This window comes from Ictidomys tridecemlineatus, chromosome 5 (genome assembly GCF_052094955.1).
Source record: "Ictidomys tridecemlineatus isolate mIctTri1 chromosome 5, mIctTri1.hap1, whole genome shotgun sequence".
NCBI classification, from domain to species: domain Eukaryota; kingdom Metazoa; phylum Chordata; class Mammalia; order Rodentia; family Sciuridae; genus Ictidomys; species Ictidomys tridecemlineatus.
Genome location: NC_135481.1, coordinates 49,128,333 through 49,148,002, shown reverse-complemented (window position 1 = coordinate 49,148,002; position 19,670 = coordinate 49,128,333). Strand labels below are relative to the sequence as shown.

General features: G+C 37.4%; 1 protein-coding gene and 2 pseudogenes across 2 annotated transcripts in view; 1 reads left to right on the top strand and 2 right to left on the bottom strand.

Annotated features, from left to right (window-relative positions):
• Positions 1-7,564: 7,564 nt before the first annotated feature.
• Positions 7,565-9,194, bottom strand: LOC101973866 (small ribosomal subunit protein eS25 pseudogene; annotated as a pseudogene).
• An 862-nt stretch (positions 9,195-10,056) lies between these two features.
• The window catches only part of Ero1a (endoplasmic reticulum oxidoreductase 1 alpha), a 45,173-nt gene continuing 35,559 nt past the window's right edge, over positions 10,057-19,670 (top strand). For both annotated transcript variants that reach the window (XM_078049912.1, XM_005337976.5), the window contains exon 1: positions 10,057-10,195. In XM_078049912.1, the coding sequence (XP_077906038.1) occupies positions 10,082-10,195 (114 nt within the window). In that variant the 5' untranslated portion in view covers positions 10,057-10,081. The remainder of the gene's footprint in view (positions 10,196-19,670) is intronic.
• LOC101972721 (prefoldin subunit 3 pseudogene) lies at positions 16,765-17,259 on the bottom strand (annotated as a pseudogene).

Below are 19,670 nucleotides of genomic sequence, written 5' to 3'. Positions count from 1 at the left end.
GGTGAAAAAGAGCTCAGCTACTTCTAGAAACAAAGAGGGAGTCAATGAGACCAGAAGGTAGTGGAATAGAGAGATGGAGCACAGATAAGAATGCTGAAGTGGCTGAGACAGGGACTTTGAGGTCCACTAAACTGTCAGATTTGTGTGCTTTTGGAAAAATTGCTTAGTCTTTGGTTATCTTTGTAAAATGAGCAAACTGGACCTATCTAAAAGGTTGCCATGAGTATTAAATAAGAAAATGTACCTAAAGTTGCTAACCCAACATCCATCACATAGTAAGCCTTCAATAATGTTCTTTTAAATTGTTATTTCTGGGCTGGGGGTATAGTTCAGTGGTACAGCACTTGCCTGGCATATGTAATAATTCTAAGTCTAATCCCCAGCATTGCCAAATAAACAAATGAATTCATATATGTACACACACACACACACACACACATATATATATATATATATATATATTCTACACTTTACAAATACGGTGCAAATTTATGTGAATTATTAAATGTCACAGAAAGGATGTCTTCAAATTTATTATAAAAAAATCATATGGGTAATGTGTGAATATTTTTTTTAAATATGACTTCTTTGTTTGCAGTAGACAGTAAACAAGGTGAAGTGGGCAGAGATAGTTCCTTCTCCCACTCAGTTATAACTACTCTGGTTAGACTAGTCTGTCCATACCAAAATATATCACCTCTGATATCAAGAATAAGGGAAGGGAAGGCAAAGAAAAAAGGTCAGTTTTGGTTCAAATCAACAAATATGAGCACATACTAGCGAAGTATTCTAACATCACTCTTACCAATATTGTAAACTTCCTTGGAAACTTGTTCTTTTTCTTTTATCCATTTGGCAAAATTCAATTTCTGATGAACTTTCTATTTTCACCTATTTTGGCTATAGTAACCCTGTTCCTATTTTATATGCACCTATAAGACTATATTTCTCTCCATCAGCAAATGTAGTTCAATTTGTAATTATATGTTCACAAATGTGATCAAACCTTTAGTGTCTTCCCCTTCCCCAGTAGACTAAGCCCAAGAATTTACACAAGGATTGTGACTATGTATTGCTCATGACTGTATTACTGGTATATAGCACAGTGTCTAAAAACACGATATAGATAGATAGATAGATAGATAGATAGATAGATAGATAGATAGATAGATAGATATAGATATATACATATGTATATGTTGCATATATAAGTAGATTAGGAGACTTACATGTAAGTGTATTCACATTTACAGAATGAAAGAATATTTCAAGCACTACTATAAATAGATTAAGCAGAGATACAAAAAGAAAGACAAGAAATGTCACTGGTACTCAAGGAGTTTTAAATACCAGAATAGAAGTGATGTAGGAAGGTAGTGCAATATCAGTTTATTTTGGAGTCATAAAGAGTAATATCATAACAAAAAGTGATGAGCTAGATTTAGGCATTCATAAATCATGTAAGGATAGTCTCCCAAAATACTCTCCTACAATCCAGCACGGATTGGTGTGCTGGTTTTAAAATATGTACACATTTTTTGTTTGTTTGTTTCTACTTTAAGCCTAATTCCTCTCCCCAGACTAGTATCTTTTTTTTTTTTTTAAATACAAGGGATTGAAGGTGGGGGGCACTTAACCACTAAGCTACATCCCCAGTCCTTTTTATTATTTTTTATTTTGAGACGAGGTCTTGCTAAGTTACTTGGGGCCTCACTAAATTTCTGAGGAAGGCCTTGAACTTTCAATCCTCCTGTCTCAACCTCCCAACTCACTGGGATTACAAGTATTCGCCACCACACCCAGGCTGTCTTAGTGACTTGTTATGATGAATAGAATAAAGCAGAAGTGACAATGTGGCATCTATTGAGACAAGGTCATAAAAAGTATTATGCCTTCCTCTTCTCTCTCAGAGCACTCCCTGTGGGGAGCCAGCTCCATGCTAAGAGGATGTATCAGCAGACCTACAGAAAGGCCCACAGCCAGTAAGGACCCACAAAGCCTCCTGTCAACAGGTGTGTGAGTGAGTGAGCTGTCTTGGTAGTGGATCACTCAGCCCTAGTATGACTTCAGATGACTGTAGGCCTAGTTATGATTGCAACAGCATGAGACTGAGTCATACAACCCAGGATAGCAGCTCCTAAATCACTGGCTCATAAAAAAATGTAAGACGACAAATTTTGTTTGTTGTTTTAAGTCACTAACTTTGTTACACAGTGGTAGGTAACTAATACAACAGGAACTCATATTTTTTTTAGAGAGAAATTAGGAAACATTACCATGAAGGCAGGTGGCAACTACTTTTGCTCACATATCAACCATAACTTTGAGACAGGATCTCAATATGTTGCCCAAGTTGGTCTTAAACATATGGACTTAAGTGATCTTCCACCTCAGCCTAAATTACAGACATAAACCACCATGGCCAGCAGACTCTTGAATTTTTAGAAAATTTTCATTTCAAATGCATACTCCAGATACCTACCAGAAGGTACTTAATTAGATAGGTCCAAGGCTAAGCAGAATGATAACTGAGGTAGGACTAGAAGTTGGAGTCTCTAGGCTTCTGGAAAATACCAAAATAATGATTATATTTTTAAGTAATAACTTTAAAAATATACATATAATTTTATATATAATTTTAAAAAATACTACAAAGATTAGATTGAAAACAAGGAATCTATTACCCTACCCTACTCTAACCCTGAGTCTCATTTCCCCATTTTAAAGACATGTTTCTTCTATATTTACCTTTATATTTCTAAATATGCATATTTTTCTTCCTTTTCCCTTTGTTTTGCTATACTTGAGCCTGAATTCAGGGCCTTATGCATACGAGGCCAGTGCTCTACCATTGAGCTACATCCTTAATCCTTGTTTTCTTTAGAGACTAGGTCTCACTAAGTTGCCCAGACTGGTGTTGAATTTGTGATACTTCTGCCTTATCCTCCTGAGTAGCGTGGATTATAAGGGTGTATCACTGTGCCCAGCATGTTGGCTATTTCTTGATATACCGATTTTAGGATTTGTGTGTGTGTGTGTGTGTGTGTGTGTGTGTGTGGTACTAGGGATTGAACCCAGGGGTGTCTTACCATTGAGCTGCACCCCAAACCTTTTTTCAATTTTTATTTTGTGATAGGGTCTCACCAAATTGCCAAGATTGGCCTCTAACTTGCTATCCTCCCAAATCACTGGGATTATAAGTATGCTTGGCTAGAATTTATCTTTTCACTTTTCAATTAAGAAGGTAAAGATTTACCATGTTTATATCACTTCAGACTCCCACTTTTCCTGCTTCTATCTAATTATAGTTTCATTACGGAGCTATGTATGTCAAGAAAAAGACTATAATTACATTTGCCTTCTTGTAAAACCTTTTTGAACTGTCTGGAATAAAAAGTTATCTTTTTTTTTTAAACAAACGGGCTCAGTTTTGTTTTATTTAATCTTTGATTTTCCCCAACTTTTCTACACAACTGTAAACCTCTGACAAGCGCTGTTCAGAAAGTCAGTGACATCTTGGATTCCCCCCAATTCTACTTTTCAACTACAAACAATGCTTCTGGAGTCTCAATCTTCTTGTTCTAAATTCTTACAACTTCTCTAACTCCTCTCCTATGTGCTATCTTCTCTTTCCTGATATTCCAGTTTTCTTTTTTGTTTTACTCCTTCGGTTAGTTGGATCACATACTTTTAGTAATTTTCTCAGAAAGGATTCAAAGCTATACATTTGAGACCTGTGTATCTTAATATATCTTAAATCTACTCTGACACTTGAGAGTTTGCCTGGCTATAGAATTCTCAGAATTTTGAAGGCCTTGATTCATTGTCCTGTAGCTTCTAGTGCTTCTAAACCTCCCTTCTGATTCTCAGTTCTTGGCAGCAGACCAGGTTTCTGGTTTTTCTTAAAGTTTTATCTCTGTTAGGGGCATTTTCTACCTACTGAGGTAAGCCTTCATGGTCCCTATCAATCTAAAAAGCCATCCTTGATTTTTGGCTAGGTTTTTTTTTTTTTTTTTTTTGATACCAGGGATTGAAACCAGGGGCACTTTACTATTGAGCTACATCCTTATCCCTATTTATTTTTTATTTTGAGATAGGGTCTCACTAAATTGCTTGATCCTCCTACTTCAGCCTCCCAAATCATTATAGGTATGTACCACCACGCCCAGCTTTGGATATTCTCTTGAATTACTTCAAAGGTATTTCCTCTTCTCTGTTTTCATGTTCTGTCTTAGTGATACTCTTAGAATTAGTCAAGCCTATTCCTCTGTTCCCTTTGGATTAATCCTCTAATTTGTCATGTTTTCTCATCTGCTTCTACCTCTTTGTCTATTTATTCCACTATCTAGAATGTTTCTGTTGAAACATTTTGTTTTGTTATTTTTAGTTTACAAGGGCTCTTTCTTGTTCTCTGGTTGTTGCTTTTTGTAGAATTCATTTCTTATGTCTTTGAGGATATTGATTATCACTTTGTTTTTCTTTCTTCACTCTTCTTTTTCCTCAGTTCCTGTTTCCTATGTGTTTTGGCCTGCTTCATATTGGAGGCTTTCCTCATGAGCCTTGGCTTTCTGATCACTGAGTGAGGCACTATAAAGGCAGTGAAATTCTTAATGAATGTGGGGGGCATCTAGCTATCTTGTTGTTTGTTTGTTTGTTTTTAAATTTTTTTAGTTGTCAATAAACATTTATTTTATTTATTTATATGTGTTGCTGAGAATCAAACCCTACATATGCTAGGCAAACACTCTACCATTGACCCTAGTCCCTATCTTGTTTTTTTTGTTGTTGTTGTTGTTTGTTTGTTTGTTTTGATGCCACTGTTTATTCTTGGAAGAATTTTATAGTCCTCTTTCAGAATGGGGATTGAGCAGAATGGGGTGAGTGAAAAGCAAGTGTGCATACAGGCCGCAGTCCAGGAGCTGAGCACTACCAGTGATCTGGAGGTGAGGGAGATATTTTAACATAGAGTAGCTGGTGGGGAAGTGTTCAGATAATCCATTCTTTTCTTCAATTCAGAATTCTTACCTTTCTTTGGAATTGTTCTGAATTAGAGTCTCTAGAGTTTGTAGCCATTCTGGACTAGATAATACTGAACTTAAAATTATTTTCTAAATGAATTTAGAAACTTTATTTTTTTTTTCTTATGGATCAATTGATAGTTGACCTCTGCTTTGTCTTTGGTTTTCCTACATCACCTTTTATTTATTTTTGTCTTGTCACTTTGAATTCTATTGTGTTCCCACCCACAATTACTCCGTCCAATATTATTCTTTGGCTTCTAAGCTTATGGTATTTGTTTGAATATGTTTGTTTAAACAACACATTGCCCTGTGACATATCAGGTTGTTATTATATTTTCAGGTTTGTTAATTAACTAATTTATTTGTACACTTATTAATGCATTCACAAGTTGTCTTCTGAAACATATATATGGTCCTAAGTGCTGAGGAACCTGAAAATATCAAGACAAGTCCTCTACCCACTTGTTGAATGAGGGAAAGCCTATACATAAACATATATTTTATTCCATATGGTAAGTACACTTATACAACCTTATGGACCAAAGAAGAGGAATTAATCCAACCTCAGAGGAGGGGTTAGAGAAGACTTCATGGAGGTAGCAGGGCCTGAGCAGAATCTTAAAGTAGTTAAAAGTCACCCAAAGTAAGGCCCAGAGCTTGGGGCAGGGTAGTAAACATTTCAGGAATGGAAGCTCATTTCAGGTAGAAAGATTTTAAGACTGGAAACAACATTCGTGGATGGGGGAATGTTAGCAGTTTGATGATTTTAAGTTGGAGAGCTACTGGAAATGAAGCTGGAGTAGATGGGAAAGATCATGGGGGATCCTGAGTGACATTCTGAGAGTCTTGGGCTTAATTTTTCAGACAACTGGGAGCATTGAAGGTTTCTTAAAAAAGGTATAATGTGGTCAGATTTACATTTTTGAGACATCAATCTAGTGAGGAAAATGTTTTTTGAGGAGTACAAACTTGGAAGCTGGGTGATTATTTAAGGGAATGAGGAAATAAATCAGGTGAGGGACAATAAAGTCCTTGGTTGTAAAGATGGAGAGGAAGGAGTCAATGAGGATATATGTAGAGGACAGGAAGACAGAACTTGCTGTATCAACATATCGTGGGGAGTGAGAGAGCAGCAGGAATTGAAGATAGCTTCCTGCTTTATAGATAACTAGATAAATATGGTATAACCAAGTGTTTCTGAGAAACCAGATGGATGTGTTGAACTAGACAGTTGAATCTTGAAGCTCAGGGGAGAGATCTGAACTAGAGATACAGATTTGGGAGTGATGAGTATAGAAGAGGTATTTACAATCAGGAGACTGGGTGATTTTCTCCTGTGGTGGGCTTAAACGAACACTGAACAAAAGATGGAATCCTGGGGAATATTCACATCTTAGAAGTGGGCTGGGGAAAAGCTCACAGAGGACATGGTTAAATAATATCAGAAAAGTATAGGGAGAAATTGGAGTGGTGGTGAATGTGGAATTCAAGGAGAGAAGAGTTGGCTTTATCAAAATGCGGCAGAGGTTTCATGAAAAATGATCACTGGATTTGGCAATAAGAATGTCACATAAAAAGGAAGATGTTTCCGGAGAATGGAGCCAGAAACCAGACTGCACAGTGGGTTAAGGCATGAAATGGAAATTAAGGAGTGACATCAGTAACTATATATAGCTCCTCTTTCAGGAACTTGAGGTAAAGGCAAAAACAGAGCTTAGGTGGCCTGCCTTCCCATCTCAGAGGATCCTAAGCACCTTAAGAGAAGCATCCAGCAATGTAACATGCACATTTATAATCAATAAAGATTAGTTAGATAAGTAGCTCTAATCAAATAGTATCTAATCTTTAAATTTTACTTAGCCTTTTTTTTCTGCTTCACATTATTTTCTTTCCTATCTTTTGAATGTTGGAAAAGTGTAAGTACTCAGAGGTTACCCATAGAAATCTCCATGTCTCATTTTGAGAAATTGGGCTCAAGCCATTTCCTGCTTTGGTCATTAAAAAATAAATAAATAATAATAGGTGTCATTTGCACATTAATCAGAATTCCATCAAGAAATGCTGTGTACATTAAGTTATGTTATTATAATCACTAGCATTAGAATAACAAGGTTGTGACCATGTTCATCTCTAAAAAATTTAATGTTGTTTAGTAAAGTCATAATAGATGGGAGGCTAGGCTTTCAGAAATCAAATGTTGAACTATGTACCCTGTGAGTGTTCTTGAAATAGTTGTTGAATGACTAACCATTTATTTCATGGGCCAACACAGATGAGCCTAATACTCAGGTAAGCCTATTTGAAGAAGTACACTCACACAAAAGATGGACTTAAAGGACTCTCAGGGAAATGTCAGTGATATAAAACTAGTTGACATGTCTAAAAATCCCTCACAAATCTGAAAGAAAAAAATTATAACTATCAAGACAATAAAGTAAAAACATATGTCTTACATGGATATTATTTCTGTTAAGTTTGTTAGAAATCTGTTCTGAGCAAGATTTTGAATTTTATGGAGTAGAACAACTTTTTGTGTTGTTGTTTTAATAAAGTTTTATTTTTCCAAATGTACAGTTGATTGGACCTGTTCGTGCATCTTCACCAACAGCTGGGGCATCTCTACCCTTGGTATTTTTGGTATAAATTACTTGAGCTCTGTGCTTTGAAACCAGTTTGATAAGCCCTTTGCTGAGGAGCATTTCAGCTTCCCTGGCCAGGAAACCTCGAATCTTCTGTCTCTCAGAGACCACAGCTGGGTCTTATAAGCTTATAGTTGGGAACTTCCTTACAGAGTTTGACATAAGAAGCTTTGTCAAGACTAGATTATTGAGCTTGTCCTGAACTTTGCCTTTGGACCAATTCTTCTTTTTTGGTTTGCTTCCAGATTTGTTCACTGGGGGTCCTTGTCTTTCTTGCCGACTTTCTGGCATCTTTCTTCGTGTCATCTTTGGGTGGCATTGCAAAGACTGGAGAGCAGCAGCTGCTACTGGAGCATTGTCAAGATCTGGAATGGAACTTCTATCATGGGGATATTGAAAATTTTAAGCTCCCCCAGGTTGCAGACTATTGCATCAGGGTGAAATTTTGAGCTGATTCATGCTTCCTTCTGAAGCTTTATTCTCATTTTGTTAAAAAATGTTTTAGTTGTCAATGGATCTTTTTATAATATATATTTTTCAGTTGTTTGTAGACCTTTATTTTATTTATATATTTATATGCGGTGCTGAGAATTGAACCCAGTGCCTCACACATGGTAGGCAAGCACTCTACACTGAGCTACCATTCTCATTTTTGATGGTCTAATATTCAATTAATACTATTGTCATAAGAAACTCATTCATTCCAAAACATATGCAAAAAGTTCCTTGTTGGTATCTCTGGGACTCTCAGGTATGTTTGAGAACATAATCCTTGCTGAAAGAGTAATGTCATAAGATTACATAGTAATGCTGAAACAAACATGAGAGTGCAGATTTACTGATTTAAATTCATGTGGGTATATATGACATGTGGTATAGATCCAAAAGATCATAAGGTAATTTTGAGTTTCTTTAGGAACCTCCATACTGTTTTCCAAGTTGGTTGTGCATCGTTGGTGCCCCAGAGTCTCCTACTTAGGCAAGTGCTGCATTACTGAATGACATTCCAGCCCTTTTAATTTGACATGGAGACAAAGTCTCCCTAAATTGCCCAGTCTGATCTTGAACTTGTGATACTCTTGCCTCCCAACTACCTGGGATTTCAGGTTCCCAAGTAGCTAGGATTACTGGCCTGTTCCACTGCACCAGGCTATTGTCTTTCTGATAATAGCTATTTTAACAGGTGTGTTTTAAATTTGCATTTCCTGATGATTAGTGATGTGAGCACCTTTTCATATACCTGTTAGCTATTTGTATGTATTCTTTGGAAAGATGTCAGTTCAGCTCCTCTTCTAATTTTTTTAAATCCTCCCTGCCTCTCAGTACAGGATGGGAGGTGGGGGCATAAAAACCAGAGCCTGACCATATGGCATGCACTCTACCACTGAGCTATGCCCCATGTCCAAAATATTCCAACTTTTAATATACAAGATGTTGAAAAGCATCAGTTCTTTTTAAAAACAACAACCATAACAACAAAAATTCATAGACTAGTTCCTTGGCTGAGTGTTAAAAGATCAGAACTAGGAATTGGAGGACTAGGCTCTATCATATAATCTCACCTCTCTAGGCTTGTTTTACCTATAAAATCAGAAGGTGGTCCTGACAACAGCTTACCATTCCAGTTCACACTAGGCACATTTGGCTATGAAATGTGCCTAGTTCGTATAGGATACACACTGGGTTTACAAACAAAACTGAAATGTTTTATGAATAAAATTAATATGATTGCATTTTGAAATATTTAGCACATATTGGAATTAAATAAAACTACATTTAAAATAGTTTCGTTTGTTTCTTCTTGCTCTTTTGATGTAGCCACCAGAAAATCCAAATTACATATGCAACCCTGGTCCAAAAGATCTCTAATATGCCTTTCAGCTTTAAGACTCTGTCAGGGGCACTAAGGACACGTAATTCTCCTACGGTCGATTTCCTTGCACTGAGATACGGAAGGATTGGCCAGCAGTGAGCGGGTTGGGGCGGGGCCCCGCAGGAAAACACAGGCCCCTCCGGCTTCGGCTCCCTCAGGGGGTGGGCTGGACCCCGACACTGGCGCAGGGTCTGGGGGCTTTGGGCTGGGCCGAGTCTCCACGCCCAGGGGTGTCCGGGGCTCGGGGGCCCTGGGGTGAGCGCGGCCGGGCAGAGCCGGGAAGCGGGTTCGTGCGTCAGCCTCACGCGGCGGGAAGGAAGCCGGCCCCAGGCCCCGGGCGGCCAGCGCGGGCGCCACTGCACGTCCGCAGGCTCTGCCGGGAGGTGGCGGCCGCTGAGAGGCGGGAGAACCGAGGGCGGGCCTGGGGGGCGGCCCGGAGGTGGGGCGCCGTCGGGGGCCGGCCCGCTTGGGCTTCATCTGAAGGCGCGCGGCCTGCGCCCGAGAGCTGAGGACTCGGAGACGCGGGGTGACAAACGGCCGGAGCGGCTATGGGCCGCGGCTGGGGCTTCCTGATCGGCCTTCTGGGTGCTGTGTGGCTGCTGCGCTCGGGCCATGGTGGGCAGCAGCCCCCGGAGACGGCGGCGCAGAGGTGCTTCTGCCAGGTGAGGGGTGTGCGCGTCGGTGCTTCGGGTCCTAGCACCCCTTGCCCAGGCTGCGCGCTTGGTGTGGAGACACCGGCAAGTGAGGGGATGGGGTGCGTCACTGCACCTCCTGTTGCCCGGAACGAGCTCCCTGTGCTTCGTCACCGAGGTCTGGGTCCTCGGCAGCTGGTCTGGGTGGGCGAGGACCGGTCCTCCACCGCAGCCTGGACCTCAGCGCGCCCTGAGGTGCTTGGGACGGAGAGAGGGATGTGAGTGTCTGCTCTATGTTTTTACCAAATTGGTTTATACATCTCCTTTGGCCTTCCCTTCCCGGGGCAAAGGGGTGTGCTGACAGTGAGCACCCATACTCGGTATTCGCTATTTTCACAGAATCCGGGTCTTTGTAACTTCTAACTTTACCTGGAACTTGTGTAGCCCGTACCTGTGCTGGATGTCTTCGCCAACTTTTCTGGCCAGATCGGGCTTTTGTAGCCTGGGGAATGCTCTCATTCTCGTTGTCAGGCGGGAGAATGGCTTTGTGTGACTGTTTCTGTGTCCAAGCCCAGCTGCCTGGTATCTTTGGGGGGCTCTGGCTGCCCTGTGGCTTCTTGCCCTGTGCTTTCTTTTTCCTGAATGTAATGATCTCTTATCGTGACACTTTCAAAGCTGATATGAATGGAAAGATGACCAAGGAGTTTGATTACAAGTTTATTATGATTATTTCTCTGTAAGAAATGTTGAGTTCCCTGAGCAAAAAATCTCAAACTTAACAGTTTTCCTGCATCTCAGTGTACTATCTTTCAAAATCATTTTTTCTTAAAGTCACCTTTTGGGGGACTTCTATCAAATAAAGGTTACGTTTTATACAAAATTGGGGCATCCAAATTATTAAGTAGATTTTATTATTTATGATCAGAAATAACATCTATGTGTGTAGGGGTATGTTGCATTATCATGGAGGAAAGAAGCACTTTATGGGAGCAAGAGGTACTGTCCCTTTCACTGTTTTAAATTCTTGGACCTTGTTTTGCTGAGTGATTTGGGAGTAGAGATGAGCAATATCTGGGAGCCTGTAATGGAACTTGAAAGAAAATTGCTGCATTACAACCAGGACATTGAAAAGCCCCTTCACCTTCTGTGATTGCAAACAGCATATAATCAAGTACTTGCAACGAAAAAGGGCTCATTTCCATCTGATAACAAATATTACATACACAAAGTTTAAATATTTAAAAAATAAATAAGGTAGAAATAAGTCTTTAACATATTCAGTGCTTAAACATGTCCAGTGTAACATTTTCAATGATATTCTGGAGGTTTGGATAATGGAAAGAAGTTCTGTTTAACTCTTTGACTTTCACTTTCTCTCCAGTAAACTTTTAGAGGTCTGCTTAAAATTGGGGAAGTTTTAATTTTTCTATATATTTTTTTTTTCTGATTTGTGATTAACATCCTCTGATGTACTCCCCAACACAAAAACATGTTTTTGTTTTTGTTTTTTTCCTTTTAAACAAGATTGGTTGTTTTTCAGAGTCGACTTTAACAAATAGTGAACTATTTGGATGTGGTGGTCTATACCTGTAATCCCAGCTACTTGGGAGGCTGAGACAGGAGGATTGCAAGTTCAAGGTCAGCCTGGCAACTTAGAGAGATTCTGTCTCAAAACAAAAACAAAACCCAAAAAGGAATGGTAAATAGGGTAGCACAGCAAAAAAACAAAAAAACAAAAAAACCCAAAAACAATTTTAAGAGAAATTTAAAATGGTGTACTTAAAAATACAGATCATCAATTCTCATTTAAAAAATAAAACAAAAGTGTACATTAGTTCTATTATGACCAATAATAGAAGGGATGAGAGTGAGGGGAGAAGTGGTGAGAACAAAAGACAAGAAGAGATGAGTGCTACAAATCATTTATTCAACAAACTGTGTACATTGATTTAAGAGTTTGGTAAACAGAAACAACTAGGGTATGATCCTTACCCTGGAAAGCTTACAGTGTGGTGAGTGATGTTCATTGGGAGCTGATAGGAGGTACAGATCCTAGGCACTTAAAAAAACAAGTTAGTAAATATTGCTAGAAAATGTATTAAAAACGAAAATTTCACCTAATGTTTGGAAATACAACTTAAAATATTCTCTGGTTTGATTTACAGTATCCAATGAGCTGCAAAGTCTTGTGAATTCTGTATTGTTAATAGTCTTATGTGTTTGTCCCTTCCTGTTATCTGTCAGGAAGGGACAAACACATAAGACTATTATGCCACTTCTGCTTTGGGTTTCCACATCACTATCTTACAGTAGCACAGGGTGCCTGGCTTAGAGTTGGGGTTCAGTTTATAATATATCAGCTGTGATCTGAGCCAGAGCAGCATATAGTTGTTCTACCTTAGGAAGTCATTGAAATAAAAATGTCTAGATCTCTACAAATGATCAGATTAATCTTAATAAGCATTTGTTGAGGCCTATTGTCAAAAAGTTTTGAGTGATGAAAAAATGAATTTAGGAGCTGGGGTTGTGGCTCAGTGGTAGAGCACTTGCCTCACATGTCTGGGGCACTGGGTTCGATCCTCAACACCACATAAATAAATAAAATAAAGGTATAAAAAATTAAAAGCTGGGCATGGTTGCATATACCTGTAATTCCAGTGGCTCATGATGCTGAGGCAGGAGAATTCCAAGTTCAAAGCTAGCCTCAGCAATTTAGCAAGGCTCTAAACAATTTAGGGAGACTCTGTCTCAAAATAAAATGTAAAAAGGGCTGGGGATGTGACTCAGTGGTTAAATGCCCCTGGTTCAATCCCTGGCACCCCCCCACAACCTCAAAAAAAAAAAAAAAAGAAGTTTAACATTCCAGAATATTGAACCTGGTATATAATTGGTGCTTAGCATATATTAAGGAAATTATAGTACAAGATGTAAGCACTATGCCAGTAGAAATATATATATATATTTTAATATTTATTTTTTAGTTTTAGATGGACAAAATATCTTTTATTTTATTTTTATGTGGTGCTGAGAATCGAACCCAGTGCCTCACGCATGCTAGGCGAGCGTGCTGCCACTTGAGCCACATCTTCAGCTCCAGTAGAAATATTTAAAAAAAATTTTTTCTGCTTAGCAAAGCATTTGCATGTTTTTCTGGAATCATTCTTTCAGAGTGGATTAATGGCTCCAAATGAATCTCTCTGAACTTGGTCAGTTATTATAAATGCTCGTTAGTTGACATAAAATCCTACTACACTTATTTTTATTATAGGTTGTAAATTCTTTTGTTAATAGCATTTCAGTGTTAGTTGTTCAAATAACTAATGGTAATTGCTTGGGACTTATAAAATCTTCCTTGTATATTACCTCTTGCTTTTCTTTCTTTCTTTTTGTAAGTCAATCTATTTTAACAAATTTACAGAAAATTGGCTTTGAATATATAAGCCTATGAAGTTTAATACGAGTATAGTTTGTATAAACAACCTTATAACCAGGACCTGACCTTTCTTTAAACCAAAATAGGATTTGTAATATTTGTGTGGGCTTAAAGCAAATGAAGGTCTTTCACAGTTTATTATCTCTTTTGACAATTACTATTCCATTATTTACCATTAGAAAGAATGAAATAATAGAACTTTAGAAATCCCAATTAATGTAATCCTAGGATGTATTTTAAAGAAATAACCTCAGAGGAAATATTGAAGCCCAGATGAGGAGGCAGTATGGACATCTTTTACATTTAATTAAAAATGAGTATAAACTCCTATGCACTCAAAATGTTTTTGCCAGTCTTAGTATGGCACATGCTAATAACACTCAGAGGCACTGAAGTGTGGTAGAGCCGCATCAGGCCAATGAAAGGAGAGTAGCTCAGATATCTAAAATTACTTCTCCAAAAGTGGATTATTTTTAGTTTGGAGTGCATTGTAGATATACTCTGCAAACATGTATTTTAATAGATTTAACCTGTCAAGTGTCTCCTTAGGTCAGTTTTTAAAGTGGATTTAATTGTTAGCCCAAGTGACAGAGCCATGGGAGAGACACTCGGTTATATGTTGGGTGGCGGGTGGAAATAAGCCCAGAATTAGAACCTAGTCACAAGGATCTTTGAAACAGGTTTTACTGGAGAGGTGTTCATTGACTGAATGCCTGCCACATTCCAGGCTTTTCTGAATAAAAGGGTGTAAAACAAATATTTTCATAATGATGGCTGTGTAACAAAGTTTTAGAGAGACTTCAGACTTTAAAGTGGTAGTTGCTCCCCACCCCTCCTATTTTTTTGTGGTGCTAGGGACAAAACCCAGGGCCTCATATAAACTAGGCAAGGATTCTGCCACTGAGTATACCCCCAACCCTAATGAGTTGGTAGTTTTTAAATTCCACGCCCTTCTACTTGGGATAGAATTTTGGTATATCCATGCCCTTCTACTTGGGATAGAACTTTGGTATATCCATGCTTCTGTTGACAGGGTTGCCCTCACGTACTGTTAAGGAGTGAATTATCTTCATGGTCTTCCTCCTACACTTGTGATGTTTTGTATCCTTTGATCTAAATCTCCTCATTTCCTTCTCCCTCAACCATAAGTAACCACTCTTTCAGGTCTCTATCTTTGTATTTGAACACACATGCTTCCTTTTTTAACACCATAAATTCTGCATATAAATGAGATCATGCAATATTTTTTCTGTGTCTGGCTTATTTCACTTAGCATAATATCTTCCAGGTCTATCTATATTATGGACAATATCATGTTTGTCTGACATTTTCTTTATCCACTTGTGGGTAGGCATTTAGAAATCTAATGTACAATATGAGGACTATAGATAATAATAGTGCATCATATTCAAGATTTTTGCTAAATGAGTAGATAATAGCTCCTCTTGCCATGATGGTTGGGGGAATAATTGTGACGTGTTGGGTATGTTAATTTGCCCCACTAGTAACTATTTTACTATATATATATATATATATATATATATGTATATACACACACACACACACATATATACGTACATATATATGTAGGTATATATCTGTATCTGTATATATAACATTCCATGTCACATATCTTAAATATGCACATAAGATTTATTTTTAAATTTTTATGTTATTTTTTATGGTCCCCAAACAAAATGAAATTAAATATACCTGAAGCTCTGTACCAAATAAATCATACTTTGAGCACATACATTTATTTATGTTTTCTTCTTCTGTATTGAGGCATAATTGACAAAAAATTGCATATATTCAATGTATACAACATGACATTTGATATACATATATTTTGGGAGATGATTACTATAATAAAGTTGACATACATATCTATTACTTCACATAGTAACCTTTTTTGTACACCTGCATAGTGAGATTACTTAAGAATTTCAAGTATATAATACATTATATGACCTTGTACAGTAATAGTCACCATACTGTACATTAAGTCTCCAGAATTTATTAATTTTTTACTACTTTCTGCACCCACAACCCCTAGTAACCACTTTTCTCCTTTCTGATGCTATAGGTTTGACTTTTTATTTTAGATTTCATGTATCAATGAAATCCTGACATTATTTCACTTTGCGTCTGGCTTATTTTGCTTAGCATAATGTCCTCCAGGTTCATCCAGGTTGTTACAAATGGCAGGACTCCTTGACAGATACTTAGATTGTTTCTATATTCCAACTGTTGTGAATAATGATGCAGTGAACATAGGAGCGCAGATATCTCTTTAATGACAGAACTATTTTTATTTTCTTTGGCTATGTATCAAGGAAGTGGAATTGCTGGATCATGTGATAGTTCTATTTATTTATTTTGTTTTTGAGGAACCACCTTGTTTATCATAGTGGGGCTGTACCAATTTACATTCCTGCCAACTATGTATAAGGGTTCTGTTTTCTCTACAGTCTTATCAATATTTGTTATTTATTTTATTGTGGTTTTGATGTGAATTCCCCTGATGATTACATAAGTGATATTGAACACATTTTCCACATATTTGTTTGTTAGTCCTTTGTATGTCTTTGTAAAAATTTCTATTCAGGTTCTTTTTTTCATTCTTTTTAGTCAGCTCTTCCCCCCACCCTCTTTCTCTCTCTCTTGAGTTGCACGAATTCTTGGTATATATGGGATATTAACTTCCTATCAGACAGGTAGTTTGCAAATTTTCTCCCATTTTACAGGCTGTTTTCATTTTGTTGATTTTTTTCCTTTGCTGTTCAAACAGAAACATTTTAGTTTGATGTAATCTCACTTATTAATATTTTTAAAAACGTTTTAATCACTGTTGCTGTTAAAAAACATTCAGTTATGTCCGTCTTGAAGAATGAATGCTGGAGTATTTAAAATAACACATTTGTAAAACTGAACCACATTTTTTTGGGGGAGGGTACCAGGATTGAACTCATGGGCCCTTGACCACTGATCCATATCCCTAGTCCTATTTTGTACTTTATTTAGAGACAGGGTCTCACTGAGTTCTTAGCCCTCACTTTTGCTGAGGCTGGCTTTGAACTTGTGATCTTCCTGTCTCAGCCTCTAGAGCCGCTGGGATTACAGGTGTGCACCACCACACCCAGCAACCTGAACCAGATTGTCAGCATTATGCTTTGTTCTTGGTAGACTCCTGTTTGTTTCTGCTCTTCATGTCCAATTATAAACCCTGGCCATATTGACTTCTGTAGTAGTAAATTGATCTCAAAGAAAGTCAATGTTTTCCTCAAGAGAATCCAGATTTTTTTGGGGTAGTTGATAAAGTCTTTCCCAACAGTGCCTGAGCTTTACCAGTATCATATTCAACTATTACATAAGCCTCCAACCACAGACAAACTGTATCAATAGGAGGAAACAAAGCTTTGCACTGCAGGTTTGTCAGTAAGAATTCGGTCTCCAGGCAACTGGTGGGCTATTTATTTCCATCTGCATGTATTTTAGAATTTACAAAATCTGCTTCATTTCAGGAATCTGACCTTTAAGCCTCCTTTTCTTGAGCAAGGTTCAGTTCCATAACCTCGTACTTTTGGTACTATTTATCCAGCTTCTTTAGTATTGTATCTGCAGTCTTATTCCTAGGCTGTTTCATGAAGAAATCCACATCTTCCACAATGACATGTCCTCAGGAATCCCCAGGTGGAGCTACCTGTAACCTGCAACCACTTCTTGTATGCCCCAACAGACCCCTAAGCAGATACCTTCTTGAGAAATATAGCATGAGACTAACTGCCTACTCCTGCTTATTTTTGTTATTATTGCCTGTGTTTTTACTACCATCTCCAAATTATCACTGCCAAGACCAATGTTGTGGACCTTTCTCCTGTGTTTTTTGTTTGTTTTAAGGTTTAGCATTTTGTTTAAGTATTTAATTCTGTAAAGTTGATTTTTTTAATGTGTGATGTAAGATAAAAAAACTTTTTTTTTTTTTGCACATGGATGTCCAGTTTTCCTAGCACCATTTATTGAGGAGACCGTTCTTTCCCCATTGTGAGTTTTGGAACCTTTGTCAAAGTTTGGTTGTCCATGTATGCATAGGCTTGTTTCTGAAGCCTCCATTGGGTTCCATTGGTCTGTGTGTTTGTTTTTGTGCTGGTACCATACTATTTTATTACTATAGCTTTTATAATGTAATTTGAAGTTAGGAAGAAGGCTGCTTCCAAGTCTGTTCTTCTTGCTTAAGATGGCTTTATGGGGCTAGGGTTGTGGCTCAGTGGAAGAGAACTCGCCTAACATGCTTGAGGTACTGGGTTTGATTCTCAGCACCACATAAATGTAAAATAAAAGATATTGTGTCCACCTAAAACTAAACACTAAATATTAAAAAAAGTTAAAAAAAATGCCTTTAATTATTTGGGGTCTTTTGTGGTTCATATGAATTTTAGGATTGCTTTTTCTATACCTATGAAAAATGTCAACGGAATTTTGAGAGGGATTGCATTGAATCTGTAGATGGCTTTGTGTACTATGGACATTTTAGTATTACTAATTCTTCAAAATCCACGAATGTGGGATATCTTTTCATTTATTTTTGTCTTCTTCAGTATCTTTCATCAACATTTTATAGTTTTTTCAGTGTAAAGATCTTTCACTTTCTCAGTTACATTTCTTGCATTTATTCCTTTTGATGCTATTGTAAGTGGGATTTTCTTCTTCGTTTCTTTTTCAGATATTTTGTGTTAATTTATAAAAATGCAACTGATGTTTGTTTGTTTGTCGCAGTGTAACTTAAAGTGATTCCTAGTGGAAGCACTTTAAATTACACCTCCCCAGCCCCGAAACTGTACTGATTTTCGTATTTGATTTTGTATTCTAAAATTTGTTAGTTCTAACAGATTTTTGGTGGAGTCTTTAGGATTTTCTATATACTGTGTAAGATCATGTCATCTGTAAACAGAGACGATTTACTTCTTCCTTTTCAATTTAGATACCTTTTATTTATTTTTTGTTGCCCAGTAGGACACTTTGAACACTTTTAAAGGCATTTCATAAAAGAATGAGTATGAAGAGTAAAGTCTTATACCACTTTGAGTAAAAAACTAAAATTATATGGTAGGACTAGAATTTGTTGATATTTTAAGAAGAAAACTAGAAGATGTTTTTTTGTTTATTCATTCATTGCAAATTAAAGAATATCTGTAACTAGAAAATAGTGAGCAAACAGATCAGTGTAATTTTCTTTTCTCTTATCTTTTGCATTTGGCTAAATCATCCAGAATCAATGGAGAAAGTTTCTGAGACTGTCTTCCCTGCTAATTTATTATTATTATTATTATTATTATTATTTAGTTCTTTATTCCATTGGGGCTACAGATGTCAAATTTTCAGAAAATTTTAACTGCAAACTTACCCTATTTTTTTTCTCTTTTGTAAGAAAATGTCATAGGAGAATAGTAAGATCTCTGTCACCAGAAGCATTTAAACAAAGGTTGGGTGATAATAATGCTTAACACTTACTGAACATTTGCTCTGTATTATTTTATCCCCATATCAAATCTGTGAGATAATAACTATCATTATTTTGTATTAAGATATTGAATTGAGGAATAGAGAGATTAACTAACTTGGATAAGGTCAAAATTTAGCTAAGTGACAAAGATGAGATTCTAACCTAAGAAGGTCTGACTCCAGAGCATGCATACTAACCATTGATGAACACTGCCTCCTCCTTAAGGTGCATCTATGGAGGCGGTTGCTGATTTTTGCTTGAGAGGTTGCGATAGAAGGTCTTCAAAGGCTTTTTAGCTCTGAGGAGACTCGGCCTTTAAACTGGGTGATGTTATATGTCAGTCCTACATTGGTATTTATATATACCATCCTTAACCTGGGTCTTTTTTTTTTAGTTGTAGATGGACATAATACCTTTATTTTATTTGTTTATTTTTATGTGTTTACGGGGATCAAACCCAATGCCTCATGCTTGCTAGGCAAGCACTCTATCACTGAGCCACAATCCCAGCCCCTCAACCCGGGTCTTTTTATTTCCAGCCATTATTTTGGCCCCTTACCTAAGACTGA